General features: G+C 36.6%; 2 protein-coding genes and 1 pseudogene across 6 annotated transcripts; 1 reads left to right on the top strand and 2 right to left on the bottom strand.

Moving 5' to 3' along the window:
* Positions 1–3,328: 3,328 nt before the first annotated feature.
* On the bottom strand, positions 3,329–12,440 carry LOC135685366 (uncharacterized). 5 transcript variants are annotated; one of them, XM_065201284.2, is made up of 5 exons: positions 12,303–12,440; positions 7,801–8,059; positions 7,212–7,241; positions 6,681–6,737; positions 3,329–4,922 (listed from the first exon to the last, which is right to left on the bottom strand). In XM_065201284.2, exons 2-5 carry the CDS (start codon positions 8,051–8,053, stop codon positions 4,537–4,539), a joined length of 726 nt encoding a protein of 241 aa, XP_065057356.1. In that variant the 5' UTR covers positions 8,054–8,059; positions 12,303–12,440; the 3' UTR covers positions 3,329–4,536. The 5 variants fall into 5 exon arrangements, 4 of the variants coding, with proteins under 4 accessions (XP_065057356.1, XP_065057359.1, XP_065057354.1 ...); XM_065201287.2 differs by lacking the exon at positions 12,303–12,440 and adding an exon at positions 8,224–8,336 and having other exon boundaries at positions 3,329–3,712; XM_065201282.2 differs by lacking the exon at positions 12,303–12,440 and adding an exon at positions 8,224–8,336 and having other exon boundaries at positions 3,333–4,922.
* Positions 8,574–9,596, top strand: LOC135685364 (uncharacterized; annotated as a pseudogene).
* LOC148958420 (uncharacterized) lies at positions 10,273–11,594 on the bottom strand. Its single transcript, XM_065201286.2, has 2 exons — positions 11,488–11,594; positions 10,273–10,780 (listed from the first exon to the last, which is right to left on the bottom strand). The coding sequence occupies exons 1-2, from the start codon at positions 11,520–11,522 to the stop codon at positions 10,273–10,275; spliced, it is 543 nt and encodes a 180-aa protein (XP_065057358.1). The 5' UTR covers positions 11,523–11,594.
* Positions 12,441–16,535: the final 4,095 nt, after the last annotated feature.

The following is a 16,535-nucleotide window of genomic DNA, read 5'->3' on the forward strand; positions in this document are numbered from 1 at the left end:
TGACCACACTCTAAATGAGTTTTGCTGGTTTTTGCCTGTCGTTTGTGATCGTCGCTCTATGATGTTGAGGTTGTTGCTATGAAACCACCTTGCAATTTGAAAGCATCATAGAAACGGAGATTACGAAAACGAGGTTGGAATATTGGCTTCGAAGATTTTGTTATTCGGCAGTAACTATAGAAACGAAGCCCTGGTTGTGTTTTGGATATTCTAAAAATGTCTGATTGAATAACAAAAATCTTGATGTAGTGTTGAAGCATCATGGCCTGGCCTGCAAATCAATACATGAAATTAACCCATTCACATACGATTTAATTTCAAAATGCTTACTGTTGTTATATACTTGTGGTAAATGTTCAAAATAGAACGTGTGGTATGTTCTTTAAAGTAAGACACTCTTTACCTATTGATGTTCTCGTTTGTCTTTACCATTTTGTATTTTTAACTTTCCTGAAGTACGGGATTTTAGTTTGGGGTCTCACTCATGAAACTTATATTAATTCAGTGTTTTTGCTACAGAAGAAGTCTACAAGGGCAATCTCTTTTGAACACTATTGTACTTCACACTCTACTCCTATCTTTTCTGACCTTAAAATCCTAAAGCCCCATGATTTTTTCAACTAAAATTGCTAAGCTTTGTTTATGAATCTGTTTTTAAAATCTCCTCTGTTTGTTTTCATAATTCCTTCAAATCTCTAAATCTGTTCATCAATATTGTACACTAGGGTATCAAAAGTATTGCACCACCTCGTTCAAGATGGCGGCACTTTTTGTAAACTTTTTGGCAGTACAAAACATCTGAATGCAAGAACTGGGTGAAATAGGCGTATTCTGTAGCAAATTTCGGCGGGAAAAAGTTGCAAATTTTGCTGACGCCATGGAAAACTTAGTTAGAAATGTTTAAATTACGCAAATACATTTTGGTTTGTAAAAATGTAGACCATGCCTAAGGAAGAAAAATTGTCAAATGAGAGGCGAGTCGCTATGAAATATTTACGGGGAAGTGGTCTTCAATGTTCAAAAAAATGTTGACCAAGATAGATGCACCCACACAACAGCGGCGGGAAATTAAAAAAGATTCCTCGAGAGTGTTACAGTAGTAAAGAAACCAAGAAGTGGGCGACCAAAAATAAATTGATCTTAGAGGGTAACGAACTTATCGGTTTTATTTCACTGCGTTTACACCTAGGGGCAGTAAAAGAAATGAAACTCGATACTGGGCAAGGCTTTGCAGCTCAAAATCCGTCCACAGAAAATATAATGGGTGTTTTGAACAAATACAAAAGAACAATTTACCTGAGTAAAGGGAAACCATTTTTACAAAGAATTATTTCCAAACATAAGAAATTAAAGCTTTGACACAGTCTGAGTAGAGTCCAATTTTAAAAAGTTTGACTTCTCATGAAAAAGGTTACAAACCATGATCCAACTGGTGGTCCAAAAACCAGAGAATCATTAATTCTAAGAGGTTTCCAGGCCTAATAAGAAATTCCACAAGAATACGTTTCCCAAATATATGGGTCCATTTCAAGGAGGCCTTTTTGCGGTTTCAAAAGTTTGTTGCTACCCGTCAAAATATTGAAATTTGAGACTGTTAAAAGACGTTTGCCACTATTATCTTTTGAAAAAATGCTCTAAATAGATTGACGTTTTGATTGGTTGTTGTTTTGCTTTTAACCAATTGTCATTCGCCACTTAAAAACAGAATTAATTTGCATAACAGTAGCTTTCGATCATTCTTGCGCCATTTTTCCTCCTTAGAGGTGGTGCAATACTTTTGATACCATAGTGTACTAGACAGGACTCAGCTGGAAAGAATGACAATTTTCTACCTCAGAAAAATACTAGTCAATATGGTCTCAAGTCAATACGGTACTACAGGGCCGCAGGACGCAGTTTTGAACAGGGGGGGGGGGCATAACGAATAAAAAGGGCACAAATATTTTTTCCCGAAACATTAGTAAGTGCCAAAAATGGTACAGATTTCACTGTAATTTAGACAATTATAAAAATTATGACACACGTTGGACATAATAATGATATTAATTTTCTTACTTTCATATTTAAAAATTTCGTCCCCCTTGGTATTCGCACCATCCCCACTTAAACACAAATTCGTTCGCCTCCATGGATTTTTTTCTTAAAAGCTAAAAAATTTCATAGGTAAGCCATTTTCACCCAATCGGCTGAAGGTGCGGGGACATTCTTCACTGTCATAGCAAATTTAATTTGCAACATTGATTAGGTTTATCTCTTCAGTCTTATGAACGAAACAAGTTTTTAACTCTCCTTAAACTTGATCCCGGGGGGCTCAGTCTGTTGGTAAAACGTATTACATGTGAGTTCCGAAAAACTCAAAAAAAGCTAGAATTCTGGGACATAGAATCTTGAAAACTGGGTTGCATTCTTAATCAGTCAGAGGAAACACAAAAAAGGGCAGGAATTCAATGATATAATGTTGCAGATAACTTTCTAGATAAATCAATGGCATATTGAAGTACAACAAATTTTGCAGTACGTCTAGTCTTGTATAGTGTTCTAATCCTAGATAAGAAATTTAAGTCTTTGTTAGCATGTACTCATTGCAGGGACACAACTTTTTCATTTCTTCATAAAAAGCATTGAACACAATGTTGTGAAGCAAGCAATATGTTGCAGTTATAGTTTTGCAGATGTCTGATTTTGTTAATATATATGTCAAGAACCACAAGGGATTGTTGTTGAAATCAAATTTAGTAAACTCTGTTTTTTAACTTGCCTAGTCATAAGTTTAAGATGGTTCTTACATGAATTGGTATCAGAAATTCCTGCTCAAGATTGAATATTCTCAGTGAAAAGAGTTTCACAATTTTGGCAAAGTCACAGAATAGGGTACATTTTACGCATCCCAGAATCAGAGATAGGGCTCCAGTTTCTACTTTCAAAAACACACACGATATACGCTGACTGTAAACATTTAAGGAATTTTCAATTAATGGTCCTCCAAACACGCCCAGAGTTATGTTATTTTACTTTGTTTCTAAAGACAGCATATCTAGCATTGAAAAAATGCGTGTACGCAATATATTTTTCAAAAAGGGGCACTTTTTTATACTTTTTGCATTACACCTGCTTTTCTCTAGCCTGTTTATTTCTTTTCCCCTTAATTTATTGCTTCCTTTGAGTTTTTAGCCCCTGTATTTTTGTCGTTTGGTTGCTTTGCCCTTTCAAAAGTTTTGTCCCTTCTATTGCTGTGCCCACTCGATGCAAACGGCTTGCCAACAACCCCAATGATGCATTCAAGGATATGAGAATATAAGACAACAACATGTTCCATTAATGAAAAGTAACAATAAAAGCGACATACATTTAAAATCTGTTTTACAATGAATTAATAAAAAATTTATAAAACTAATAATTAAGCTTTTAATCCTTCGATCTACTGAACTACTGCTGCTTAAAATACGTTAGCTAATGCAGCATAAAGAACCTTTTATATCAAAGCATTTGAAATGATTAAAAAGCCACGGAGTTAATTTACTACATTTTCAAGAAATTCTAACAAAAGTACGTGAAAATGTAAATTCAATTGTTCATCTTTCGTGAAAAGTTTATAAAAATGCCAGGAAGACCGATACTGTTAATCAGAGTTGTTCCAAGAGATGGACGACATCACTTCAAATTTTTTAAATCATTTATTCACTACTGCAGTTTCTATCATCCAACGTACCATCTGTCAATTAGTTATATAGTATTATTATTATTATTATTATTGAGATACCGTAAATCATGGAGTTGACCTACTGGGAGCTTATTATTTTGAGACGTATTTAGATGGGGCTTAATCAAGGTTAGGGGCTTCAACCTCAATGTCTTTGAGTGTTACTTGGACATTTCCAAAGCAAACAAGTATGCAGATGATAGACATGTACAATAATCGCATCTAATGACATAAAAGGGCTCAAATGCACGACAATGAAAGAGTGGTTAAATATCAGTAACTTGTCAAGGGCGAATAAACTGAGTGTGAACCCCAAGAAAACTGAATTTAAGATTATTGGTCATCAACGAAGAATAAATGAAATTGATGACTCCCCTGTGAACCTTAATGATTCTGAAATCATCATCGATTAAGGGTTGAAAAAGAAGTACCATCATCGATGAGGGGTTGAAAAAGAAATACCAATTTGAATCACTGACAGGAAAATTGGCAGGTGGTTTATTATCTTTAAAAGAACTTACAGACGTTCTTCCCCAGTCAAAGTTACGCGCCATATATCATGCTCTCAGTAGGAAAACTTGTAGCTCTTCAACTCGAGCAAATATAAGCCGCTACTTTAAAGAAATTTTTGCTACCAGGCACAGATTTCGTTATGTCTTCTATCTATCTGCTACAGAATAGGGATTTGGGGCATACAGCCCTACATTAAACCACCACTGAATAGGGATTTGAGGCCTAGAGCCCGGAAACAAACCACGGCTTGATGGCTTAATGGTACACAGGGGAAGCGTTGCATTACTTTTTTCTGGTATGCTTGCTATTCTGAGAGTGTAGTATTAGTCGTCTTTGCAGATACAGGGGAGGAAGCATAAAAAGCAGAAGAAGACACCACAGGCTATAGAAACAGACAAAGTTATTCCTCTGGTGAAGTCTATGAATGTCTGAGGACAGTTTGAAGTTCCATTATTTTCCTCATACACTGACTTCAAACTTTCCCCAGAATAATGCGTAGACCCTCCCCAACTAGCGCCCTCCAGAATGAGAAGGCAAAGAAAAGCCATTATACCTCCGAACCCACAGCAACATTTGATAACATTGTTCATTTTATTATGAAGTTTCTCCGTGATAACAATTTTACAAATCACGCACAGCGAACCATATGCGCCAAGGTACAGAACGATTGCAGGCATCATAATTGGACAAACGTAAAGGTACTTTGAACCTGTTGATGAGCAAATTTTTGATTTTACAATGATATTCTTTTTCAATTTAAGAAACGCTGTAACATTGATCTTTACTTTACTATATATGGGGATAATTATCTGTAGACTTCATCAAAGAACATCCACACAGGGGCGTCTCCAAAGGGGGTGGGTACAGGGGGCGCCGTAGCCCCCAAACACTTGGCTCATCGGCAAATGAGGTGTTTTTGCCTGGCAAAAGAAGAAATTTTTTCTCACCCTGGAACCTTTTTGCAACAATTCTAACGTCTTAACATTTCTGTAGTAGTTGAAATTTCAAGTATGGCACTATAATTTCAAAAAAATTTATAGAAACCCATGAGAGCAGCATCTACAATTATTTATCTTGTGGCCACACCCTTAAAGAGCTAGACACGCCCTTTTTAACACAGATAATTTTTGTACTCCGATAAAAGCGAGCTATTCATATTATTGTTCATTAGGCATTAGAATGTTGAAGAAAACACACGCTTTGATTAATATTTTTAAAAGGAAGTAGATATTATAAACTAAAAGTAGGTATCTTATCAACTTGCACTTGCCAATTAAGACAGTAACGTTGAAAAGAAGAGGCTCACAGATTGTAGTCAGGACAATAAAGGGAAGTTTAGCCAGATTCGAGAATCAAATCTCTTACGTTCAGAAAATGTGAGATCATATACACACTTCCTTTTTATTAGAATAACTAATTTTTTGCTGAGCCTCATAATTCTTAATTTTTTTTTATTTCGAGCCTAAGAAGATTATTGGTAAACTTTTCTAAGGGACACAAGAATATGAAACTCACATTTGTTTTGTTTTCCAAAGAACTCAAATAAACAAAAAAATTAATTCTTGTTTGAGCTTGAGCCTTGCGTTATTCTTAAATTATTTCGGCGATCTTGAGCCTTTATATTTTTATAGACTATATTCTTCTATAAGTGTGTAATTGGTTTGAAGTTAGTTTGAAAACGCTCTGGGGTTTGTCAGACGGCCTTGACCAACTGCCTATCCAATGCCAAATTCAACACCGCATTAAGAATATTGGGTCCCTGAGCACAGAATATAATTGGCCCTTATGTGAAGTACGAAACTGATGATGTGATGATGGCTGCACATGAGCCTGAACTAAAATATTATTTATTAAATTTGATTTTGCTCATGTGTTTTAGATACCTTTCCGATAAAACCTGGCGATGCCAGAAAATTTAGGGCCCATCTAACGCTAGGGGCCCATCTAGAGCTAGGGGCCCTGGTCACGGTGCCCAGTGTGCCCTGTGGTTGTTGCGGCACTGGTGCAATTCCAACTATATGCCGCTCTTCTTAGTGTACTCTCCAACCCCACTGAATTTCCATATCTTTAATAAATAGACTTGCTATTGCTAACCTCTTTATGTAACTAAGTGCTTGCCTCCTCAGTCAATTTCTTTTCGAAAAGGCTATGTTAAAAAGAATGTGCAAGTCTTTTCTTAAATATTAAATGTTCAAAAAGTTTTCACCTACCCAAAGAGTTGCCAAACCATGAGCGTTTACATTGAATTATCAAATACTCGGAAATTAAGAGCGAATTCTAAAAACGATGTTTTGAGCATAACCCACAGTTGAATTGATAATAGGCCATGCTTGAAACGTCGTTTTTAGAATTGCTCCCATTTTTTAGTACAATATTACCCGAGTTTTGAGTCATATTGTCGCATTTTATTGTACGACACACAAGCTAGTATAATTATGGGATCGTAAGTTGATGCCTATAAACTCACCCATGTAAATGAATGTTGCTGACAGCAAAAATATGAATATCAAGGCAACTGCTTTAACTAAAAAACAAAAGCTTTGATCTTAGGGTATTATTAAAAAATAAGATGTCACAGAACATACATTTTCTAAAAATATACAAGTATGATATATTATTAGATGCTTCTTGTGATGGAAGGCCAAAGTACTGTGTACTGGCCATCATGTGTCATGGCACTTACAACACTATAACAGGAGGGGGTCTATTAGGGGTTCTCAGCTTCACAGCCCCGGCCTTTGGCAAAGGTTTTTCTGCGCATTGCGGCTGCCGCTTTTGGCTTATTCTTACACGGTTTTGCGGCTTTTGAACCCCCAAAATAGGCCCCCAAGATAAGTGAAACTTCTTGTATTAATTATAAATTGCACATTATGCACACAAGGTGATTTTTATGAAAATCAATGCCATTTTCGTTTTCCAAAGTGGTAATGGAACTCCGATCTTCTTAACTTGGTGACTTAGAATTATATTTAAAAATGAATATTGATGAAATAGTTACCAGTCTCTAACGTTCTGCGATTTGCATGATCTGTAATGTAAGAGAACAATTTTGAAAGAAAGCTACACTTAGATTCACAAACTTAAGAAAGTTCAAAAATCAGTGCAAAATATTGTAAACCAAAGGAGATCATATAAAGATCATATAACACGAAGACTTCTAAAATTGCTTTTTGTATATGTTGGGCAAGCGAAAGACGCTCACTAACAATCTCGTGTGATCTTTGTGTGACCCATAATGCCAAACAGCAGAACTGTTCGAAGTTCTTAGGACTAAATGTCTTTGCTACAGTTTATCCAAATATTGCGTACTAAGGACCCTCTACTGCTCTGCTACAATTTTGAGCAAAAAGTTTAAGGGGACACGTAAAACTTGAGTTGTGTTAGAATTTTTCATTTCCGAACATGTTTTCCTGGTAAAAACCAAGGAAGCAAGATTTTGAACTTTCTTTCTCGATTCTTTCCAAATCTACATGCATGAAATATTTGAATACTGTTTATTATTTTTTATAAATTTGCTTACAGCTGAAAATTCTGCAAGATGCTGTTATTTAAGCTGCTGTTCGAAGTACCAACTCTCACCGGCTTACCTGAAGTTTCTACCTCAACAGCAAGAGACGAATTCTGACCTTCGTGGTCAGTAGTTGCAGCTTGCATGTCTCTGGCATTTTCGTTACTGAGAGTCGAGGCATTCTGCGTGTCTCTGCTGGCGCAAAAGTCATCAATTGTAAAGATTGTTTGGCTCATTGCTTCCTGGTAGCTCGGAGGTAGTGGAAGCTCAATTTCTTCTAAATGCTCACATCTTAATTCTAACTGTACTTCGCGACTTAATGTTCCCATCATCCACTCCTAAAAATAAACAAAAGTTTCTTAGCTTTTCTTTGCCGGACCCGTAACTGTCCTAAATTTCGCTGAAATTGTTTTACCGATTCTACATGCGAGAATAAAATCAAAATCTAAAATCCCTTAAACATTACGAAAGTAACAGTTATTGCAAATTAAGTTTATCATACCAAGTTTATCTCTACGAAGCTATTTTTAAATGTAGAGACAGCATAATGATCCGTATTCAATAGTTAAGTCCTTCCAAAAGAATTTGTTTTGCTGTGCTATGTTTGAAGCGAACGTAATGATAAAAGAGACTTTACGCAGCCAGAACGATAACAATAACGATAACGTTACGGGTCACGAGGTCAGACAGCTAGCGTTTCCGTTCCCGTTGTGAGACAAACTCGATTAAGCAAAATCGCGTGTGCTAGCCAGCCACAGGGGCATGAAGTTTTAACTTTGGCCGGGAAAATTTATTTCTTTAGGAATTTCAGCCCGATCGATACTTTCTATTCTGTTTTGTCAAAAAACAACGATGCCAAAAAATCAGGACGTAGTAAATGCCTTACTATTCGCGCATAATTTCGGATATATCGATGATGTAGAATTCGCATTGCTTTATGATGTAAATAGGCCTAGAAATTTGGAAATCCCCTACTGGCAGTATGATCAATTCGACCTGGAAAACTTATGAAATGACGAATGCAAAGCTGAATTCAGGTTTTTAAAGGAAGACATTTATAGATTAATAAACGTACTTCAATTGCCTCGAGAGCTTACTATGTACAATAGACTCAAAGTAGATGCAGAAGAGGGCTTGTGTTTATTGCTGAAAAGGTTTGCATATCCATGCAGATACTTGGACATGGTTCCCCGTTTTGCCAGACCAATACCGGAGATGTGCATCATATTCAATCACATGATGAAGCTTATAAACGATAGATGGGGGTTTCTTCTTACCCGCTTTAACCAGCCTCATTTGTCCTCTGCCAACCTAATAAAGTTTGCAGCTGCCATTCACGCGAAGGGCGCTCCTTTAACAAATTGTTGGGGATTTATTGATGGTACCGTGCGACCCATTTCAAGACCTGGAAACAACCAGAGAATTGTTTATAACGGACACAAAAGGGTCCATGCAATAAAATTCCAGTCGGTTGCGACCCCGGATGGAATAGTTTCTTTGCTTTCTGGGCCTTACGAAGGGAGGAGCCACGACAGTGGTATGCTGAGAAACTCAGGACTCCTCCCCCTCCTTGAGCAGTTTTCTGTTTCTCCAGAAGGGCAAGTAATGTGCCTATATGGGGATCCTGCATATCCGCTGCGGCCCCAATTACAAGCCCCATTTAAAGGGGCACAACTAACAGCAGAGCAGCAGCTGTGGAATGCGAGAATGAGCTCAGTAAGAGTAAGCGTCGAATGGCTCTTTGGAGACATCATAAACTATTTTCGTTTTGTTGACTTTAAAAAGAATTTAAAAATACAATTAAGTGCTGTTGGCAAATGTACAGAGTATGTACACTGCTTAAAAATGCAAGATGCTGCTTATATGGAAGCATGACATCTGAGTATTTTGTTTTAGATCCGCCTCAAATCCAGGACTACTTTGCTATTCCTTGAAAAACAGATAAAATTTTCACAGACAACGATATTTTTTATGACAGAATCTAGTTAAATTTTAAAGAATCATGGCAAAGGAAAGTATGACATTGAAACTGAATGCAGAATATGATATGAATATAAAAACTTTTGATTAACAACTGTAGATAACTGAAAATGACATACAAACATTTTGTGAAGGTTGAGGAAATAATGACAAACGCGACAAAATGATTATAATTATAAGCATTATCTTATTGATATCTTAATTTTTTTGAAATGTTGACACGTTTAATTTGTATATTTAGCAGCAAAATGGCTTTTAGTTTAGCGCGTAGAATTTACATTAGTAATCATTTGTCTAATTATTTTTCTCAAGCCTTCTCAAAATGTCTGTTAGCATTTGACTTTGATGTTGCTGATTTTGCAGCATCTGCAACATAATCTGATTTTGCTGCTGCAAATGCTGCTCAATCAAATCCAACCTCCTTTCCAAATTTCTCCCACCTAAGCCCTCCCAATCCCTCCTTCTCTGCTCCTCTATAATTGACTTCCTTTGCCTTGCATTTTCCTCGATCTCTTTTTTTTCAATTCCAGCTCCTCTCTTTTTATCTCTGCATCCTCTCGCATTTTTCTCTCTAGAAATGCAAAGGTGTCATTGCCAATCGACTTCGTGTTTCTAACTTTTTTTGTTTGCCATCTCCTGCTTCCTCTTTTCTTCTTTTACGGGTCTCCCCCAATGTTTCCAATGACTGCTGTCGTAGTTCTTTTGCCTTCTCCACATCTTCTACTCTCTTATCTACCTTTTCCTTCTCTGCTGCCTGTTGATCAAATGCAGCTGACGAAAACACTTCAAGAAGCTCATCTAGCAAAATGTCAACTTCTGTTATTTCTGGCGAAATACCGCTAGCTCGCTCTTCTTCCCGGTTTACCACCTTTCTTTTCTCTATTAGGGTCTGAAAATGCTCCCTAACCGACCGTGCTGTGCATTCAAAGTTGGGAGACTCAATCTTATTCAGCCTGTCAGCTATTTGCTTCCAACCATCTCCTCTTTCCATACTCCCTGGCTTTGTCATCCAAATTTCAGAAGCGTTTACATCTCGAAACATCAAAATGTCATGCTCCTTCGACCATTTGAATCTTTTGCTAAAAATCCAACTATTTTTTAGGGCAGTCAAGCTGAATAAGGATGATTGAGAAAAAAATTCTTGGCAAAAACCTAGCTTTAGAGAAAGAACAAATGTTCCCCCCTCCCCCAATAAATCGTTTCTTGTCAACATGATTCCACTCTTTTTTTATAAGAACCAGTAAATATGAGTTCAAGTTGATTGTTCTCAATTTTTTCGAAAATCTGAGACTGGATTGTTCTTAATTTATTCTTGAATTTATATGGTATAAGCAGTGCGATTTATAGCTTTTCGTTCTGGGGTGGTGTTCAAGCCTCTTTTGCCAACAAAGTGCGTGAGACAACCTTCATTTGCCGCCGTGTTTGAATATTCACCGAAAAAGCACCAAAATATGGCTAAAAATCTCGTTTTTGAGATAAAACGTTGTTCAAAATTTCATTTTACAGTAGCTCAGTCACAGGTTGATCTTAAATTGTTCTTAACTTTTGACCTATTTTGATGCTCGTGTTCTTATAAAATTGCTCTTTAAAAGAAGACTGTAATAGGGCCCAGTTTACAAAATTCAACATTATTTTGTTGCTAGAAATCCCTAAATCCTTTTAATCTAGACCAAGTTGAAAAGGGGGCTTTTTTGTTTTGAAATGTAAAGATTGATAGCAAAGAAAGTGGTATGGCCCTTACTGCTCGATCAAAGAGAAAGAATTTCGTAAACTTGAAGAATCATACCTTTGTGTCTTGACAGCAGCTGATATAGACGCCATTTTTAACGAAAAGTTGGAGAAAAATTGAACAAACGAAAAATTACTAGACAAATTTTCTAACGTTTTGCCAGAACGCTAACCAGGGTGAACTAAGGTTGTAGGAACAATCTCCCCGCGAAAAAATGCCAAATATGCAAAAGCGTAGGCGTCCCTCCAAAAACAATAGGGCGATGACGCACTAAGGTTATCGTTACCGTTACCGTTATCGGTCTGGCTGCGTAAAGTCCCTAATTTCAAAATAGCCCCTTATATGTTATGTTGATCGCCATCACAGGGGAATCCTATTCAATTCGTTTCTTGCTAGAAGTTTACTGCGTACGGTTGTGTCATGTGATGGCGCACGTTTCCTCATGATTGCCGCCGCTGTGTTTCGTTGAGAACTTTTATTCCTGGTGCAAGCATCCGTATCAAAGTTTGATCACAGATTCTGTGGTTTGATTTGATTATTTTGTCTAACAGACATATATGTTTTTATACTTTTTCCTTGCAATATTAATATATTTTCGTAGCAGCAAAAACAAAATTAAACCGATCATAGAAGCTCGAGCGAGAAATGTGGCTCTGGTAACAGGGTAGGACGGGGAACTGAAAAATACAAAAACGTATTAGGAAGGTTTGTAATGTAGTTTGATAACTGGATATTTGTCTGATTTTGTGTTTTAGCATAAAGAATCAAATGATAAATAAATCTAATTAAGCCTTCTCAAAATTACAGAATTATTTTGCCATGACACCGTAAATGCAAAGTTTGAAATTCAATGGTTAATTCAAGTAACTCACTGGTCACATTCTTGCTTCTTTTTGCTTCTCGTCTTTCTTAGAATAGTTTCCATTTACAAATCTTTATTTCACGCGGCAATCATATTCTTTCTTACATCAAAAAATGGTTTGGCCATCCATGAGGAAGCGTCTTGTTTTTACATCAATTCAGGCTTTGTCTTCGGTGCCAGTCTTCAACAGCCAGACCTTTTTTCCGTGGGTATGAGCACGGATACTGAAGGTAGAAAAAGAGAGAGCGTCTATTCTAGCTTCCCTTTCCGCGCTCGAATTTACGTGCTCTTACTCAGGGTTTCGAGGTTTCAAATTTCATCGTGTCTCATATGTATAAAACCGTCCTTCTTGCAATCCAAAGCATGAGTAAATAATGAAGGTATCAGGGCCGTCGATAGCGGGGTGGGAGGATGAAGCCCCAATAATTGTCAAACTGTAGCATATTTACTCATTGATTCTTAATTTTTTCCGAAAAAGGGGATATTTTCACCTCGATTAGCTTAGCTACTTAGAGAATTTCTCCTTGAGAATCCCCCCTCATACAAACCCTTTAATATCGCATCTTTTTATCTTTTTGTGTATTGTTGTGTTATTAATTATTAATCTGTAGTTTCTTCTGATATAAGGTGTTTAACATTAGAGTGTTTTGCATGTAGTGGAGTTTGAAATGGATCTTTCGGGGTCTTTCAGAAAATATTTTAGCCCTAAAGTCTCTTAAAGATGGCTTCTTATTTAAAAAGGCATTTGTCTACTTACTGTACGTTGTGACTTACTGTACGTTGTGACTTACTGTACGTTGTGACTTACTGTACGTTGTGACTTACTGTACGTTGACATTTGTCTACCACCTGCTATACTTAATCATAAATAACATAAAAAGTACTAAATGTGAATGATAAAATATTTATAAAAGCTTTATCATAAGTGCAATTTGTGTCGCTTACAAATAGGCAATTTGCAAATCCCCTGTATATTTCTTTATATAAACGTTTGTATGATGTCTTCATTCATAAATTGATTTGTCTACTTACTGTAGTCATTCATCTATACTAGTAGTAAGTAGTAAGTCTCAAAGCGGAGACATCCAAATAAACATAAGCCTTAATTTCTTACATACATACTCAAACTTTTAACATTTCTCCTTTCGGTCCTATGGAAAATTTTTTGAAATAACACCCAAATGACAAGGCATTCTGAAGCGACATCGGAAAGAACAGAAAATCAATAATACTGAAATTTTCCCTCCTCTAACCAAAGGGAACATCATGGACACAACCACAGGCCCTGGAAGCTTCATGATACGGCGGGGTAGGAATCGCAGAAAGGGCATCGTGGAGTGACGAAACTCTGCCCTGGGTTAAGTGCTTATGCCAAAACGTTTATGCGAGTATCAATTGCGTTTTACTATATAGGTTGCAAGGCAAAATACATAATTTGCCCTTTAAATTGTTTTGGGCCTTTAGTCAATGACCAAGTATCATGTTTACCTTAGCACTTTGTGTAAAAAAATGATTTCCTTAGTTTCCACAGGCCACAGTGCAAATTGGCCGTTTGCTGAATTAAACTGCATCAAATATAGCATTTCTTTGTTACAGGTGTCACTTCGATTTTTTTATTTGCCAAAACCACAAGCGTCAAGGCAGCTTTGAAGACCTCTGAGATTAGGGCAGATTTGAAATGAAAAACATGACTGATCGCGATTCTGCATGGGCTGTGATGCACTGTGAGAATCCAAGTGGTAAGAAAGAATAAAGGTTGGACCGTCGATTTAAAATGATGGAGAATGGATGACCTTAATGATAAGAATTCAAAACAGCATGCTAAAACATGTAAAACACAGTTTAAGTCTAGTAGAAAGAATGGAATTGTTCCGACTACAGGTTGTGGCGATTCTGCAAGATGGTCTCTGGCTAAAACTAGCGATGATAAAAAATGGGAAACTTCTTGTTGCCAGTTAAACTATAGAAGATTTTCGGCACCAGTCAAGGGTTACCGCGAAGCGACAAAAGGTGTAGCAAAAAATCGTTTGCTGAACGGTCGGGCTAGGGTTGGAGAGGGTGTCGATAAGAACACAAAGGAGGGAAAAGAAAGAATTCGACAAAATTCCGTACCAGAAATGGGCTGTATCGCTGAGGAACAAGGAAATAATCGGCTACATAAAGACTTGAAACTTTGTAAGAGACATGCATCGAAAGAGTACCTTCTTGTTGACGCTATGTATACAAAAGAGCTAGATGGAGAAGTTGAATCAGTTTCAAAGATTGAATCCGTCACGAGGAAGAATGGCGTCGTTAACCCGCCTATCGCAAATCTTCTCTTGCGTAGGAAATCACTGTCCTTAGCCTTATCATCAAGAAATTCATCGAAAATATCACTTGAATTGGAGACAAAGAAAGAGAACTGTACCAGTGCAAAATCACTAAGGAGAAGACAATCTCTAGCAGGCGCGAACAGCTTTACTTCTGCTTCAAAGAGGAAAGACAGTGGTGCGATTTCAAGAACTAGAATCAGCCTTCAAGAAGAATTATTCTCCAAATGTATCTCCCAGAGATATGACATAAACTCAAAAAGCAAGGAAGCTTGATAACTCGAATGAATATCGAGGTTATTTTAGATTCTCTCATCGTTAGATGCTTTGTTCTTAATTTGAAAGTCTCCATGCCATTCTCCAATGAAAGACTTGTTACAGTTATTGGTAAACAAATATCATTGGTTTGCTTCCCGTAGAAAATCGCTCTAATAGAAACTTCCAAAGCATTTTAGGGTAGATAATTCTTTCACCTGCCACAAAGATGCTTTCTATAAGTCAATTTTTGCTCTTTTGAAATTGATCAACCTCTGAAACGTCTGTTACCAGCACATTAAATAATGTAATAAACTCTTTGGATAAGTTTTTTTTGAAAAACCATCTATAATAATTTGAAAATTTATGTCGCAATAGTTGCTAGTTTCTGAGAGCGTATGGACACGTTCTTTCAAAAGTGTCTTTATGATTATCTAAATTAAGATTGTATTCTGAAATCCTAAAGTAGTTGGCTTGTATTTTATAAAGCGATGGCTGTTTGGAATCTGAATTTGTTGTTAAGTTTCTAAAGATCTGCAGATAAGTCTTTAAAAATAATGTCAATTTGTGTTGGAAAGAAATAATGCTTTCGGAAAGGTATCCTCGTTTGCCTTCTCTTGATTTCAACTTTACAATCTTATAATCAACGCCTTTCAAATAGTAGCAGCGATGCTATGCTGACACACATAAGAAAAAATATACTTGTTATTTGCTCTCAAACATTGTTCTCAAACAATATTGCATCCATCTTACGATTGATCATAAATAAATTTCCTCTCTTTGAATAAAAGTTTACAGATCTAGAATATTAGAATATATTTGAAAAAAGCAAATATTTTAGAACATACTTAAACTTTTCGTCTGACACTCTTCAGAGTAGAAAACTTCAGAACATAGATCGAAAACTCTACGCTAGGAATTATTAATATCCAGTTGTGGATCGAAATAGGCCAATCAGAGACGCAAGCACATGACTGTCGAGGTTGCCCGATCAGTGCCGCTTCGCTTGCCTATTGAAAATGTTACCAATGGAGTTCTAAGGTGGAAGCAAAATCCTTCTGTCTACCATTTTTAGATTTTTTACCACAAAAAGATTATTTACAAAAATCCTGAATACAAATCTATTTTTTATAATAGTTTTAGATGCAAAAGGTAACTGATTTATAAAAATTGATATGCAGTTTGGTGGAATCCATTTCCTTTATCTTTACTGTCAGCTATGTTCCTCCATATTAGATAGTCTCTTTGGAAGTTATGCCTTTTCTTTGGATTCGTTTTTTGTCAAATTGCATCGCATTCAAAGTTCTAACCAAAGCTCCACAATAAATCATACCCAGAAAGGTTAAACATCTAGTCTACAGGATGCCAGGTTACTTTCTCAATAACCTCTTCATTTGTCAGTAGTCTATTCTCGACCTTTTGTATGAGATTTGCAGTAATGCTATGTTGTCTGTCCATAGCACTCATGATGACATCCAAAAGTTTGTGTCCCAAAAAAGAAATCCAGAATTTTCATGAAACTAAACGCAAATTCGAAACATTTCTACTCTTGAGCTTCGTTAGTACATACCTCAGTTTTCTCGTGACGGGCTCATTCAGTCTAATATCAATTTTTTTGCTAGTTTTGTAAGATGACTTTGCTAGTTTACTTTGCTAGTTTACTGTAGGTTGACTTTGGT

This window comes from Rhopilema esculentum, chromosome 15, assembly GCF_057945365.1.
Source record: "Rhopilema esculentum isolate cy_ngs chromosome 15, ASM5794536v1, whole genome shotgun sequence".
NCBI classification, from domain to species: Eukaryota; Metazoa; Cnidaria; class Scyphozoa; order Rhizostomeae; family Rhizostomatidae; genus Rhopilema; species Rhopilema esculentum.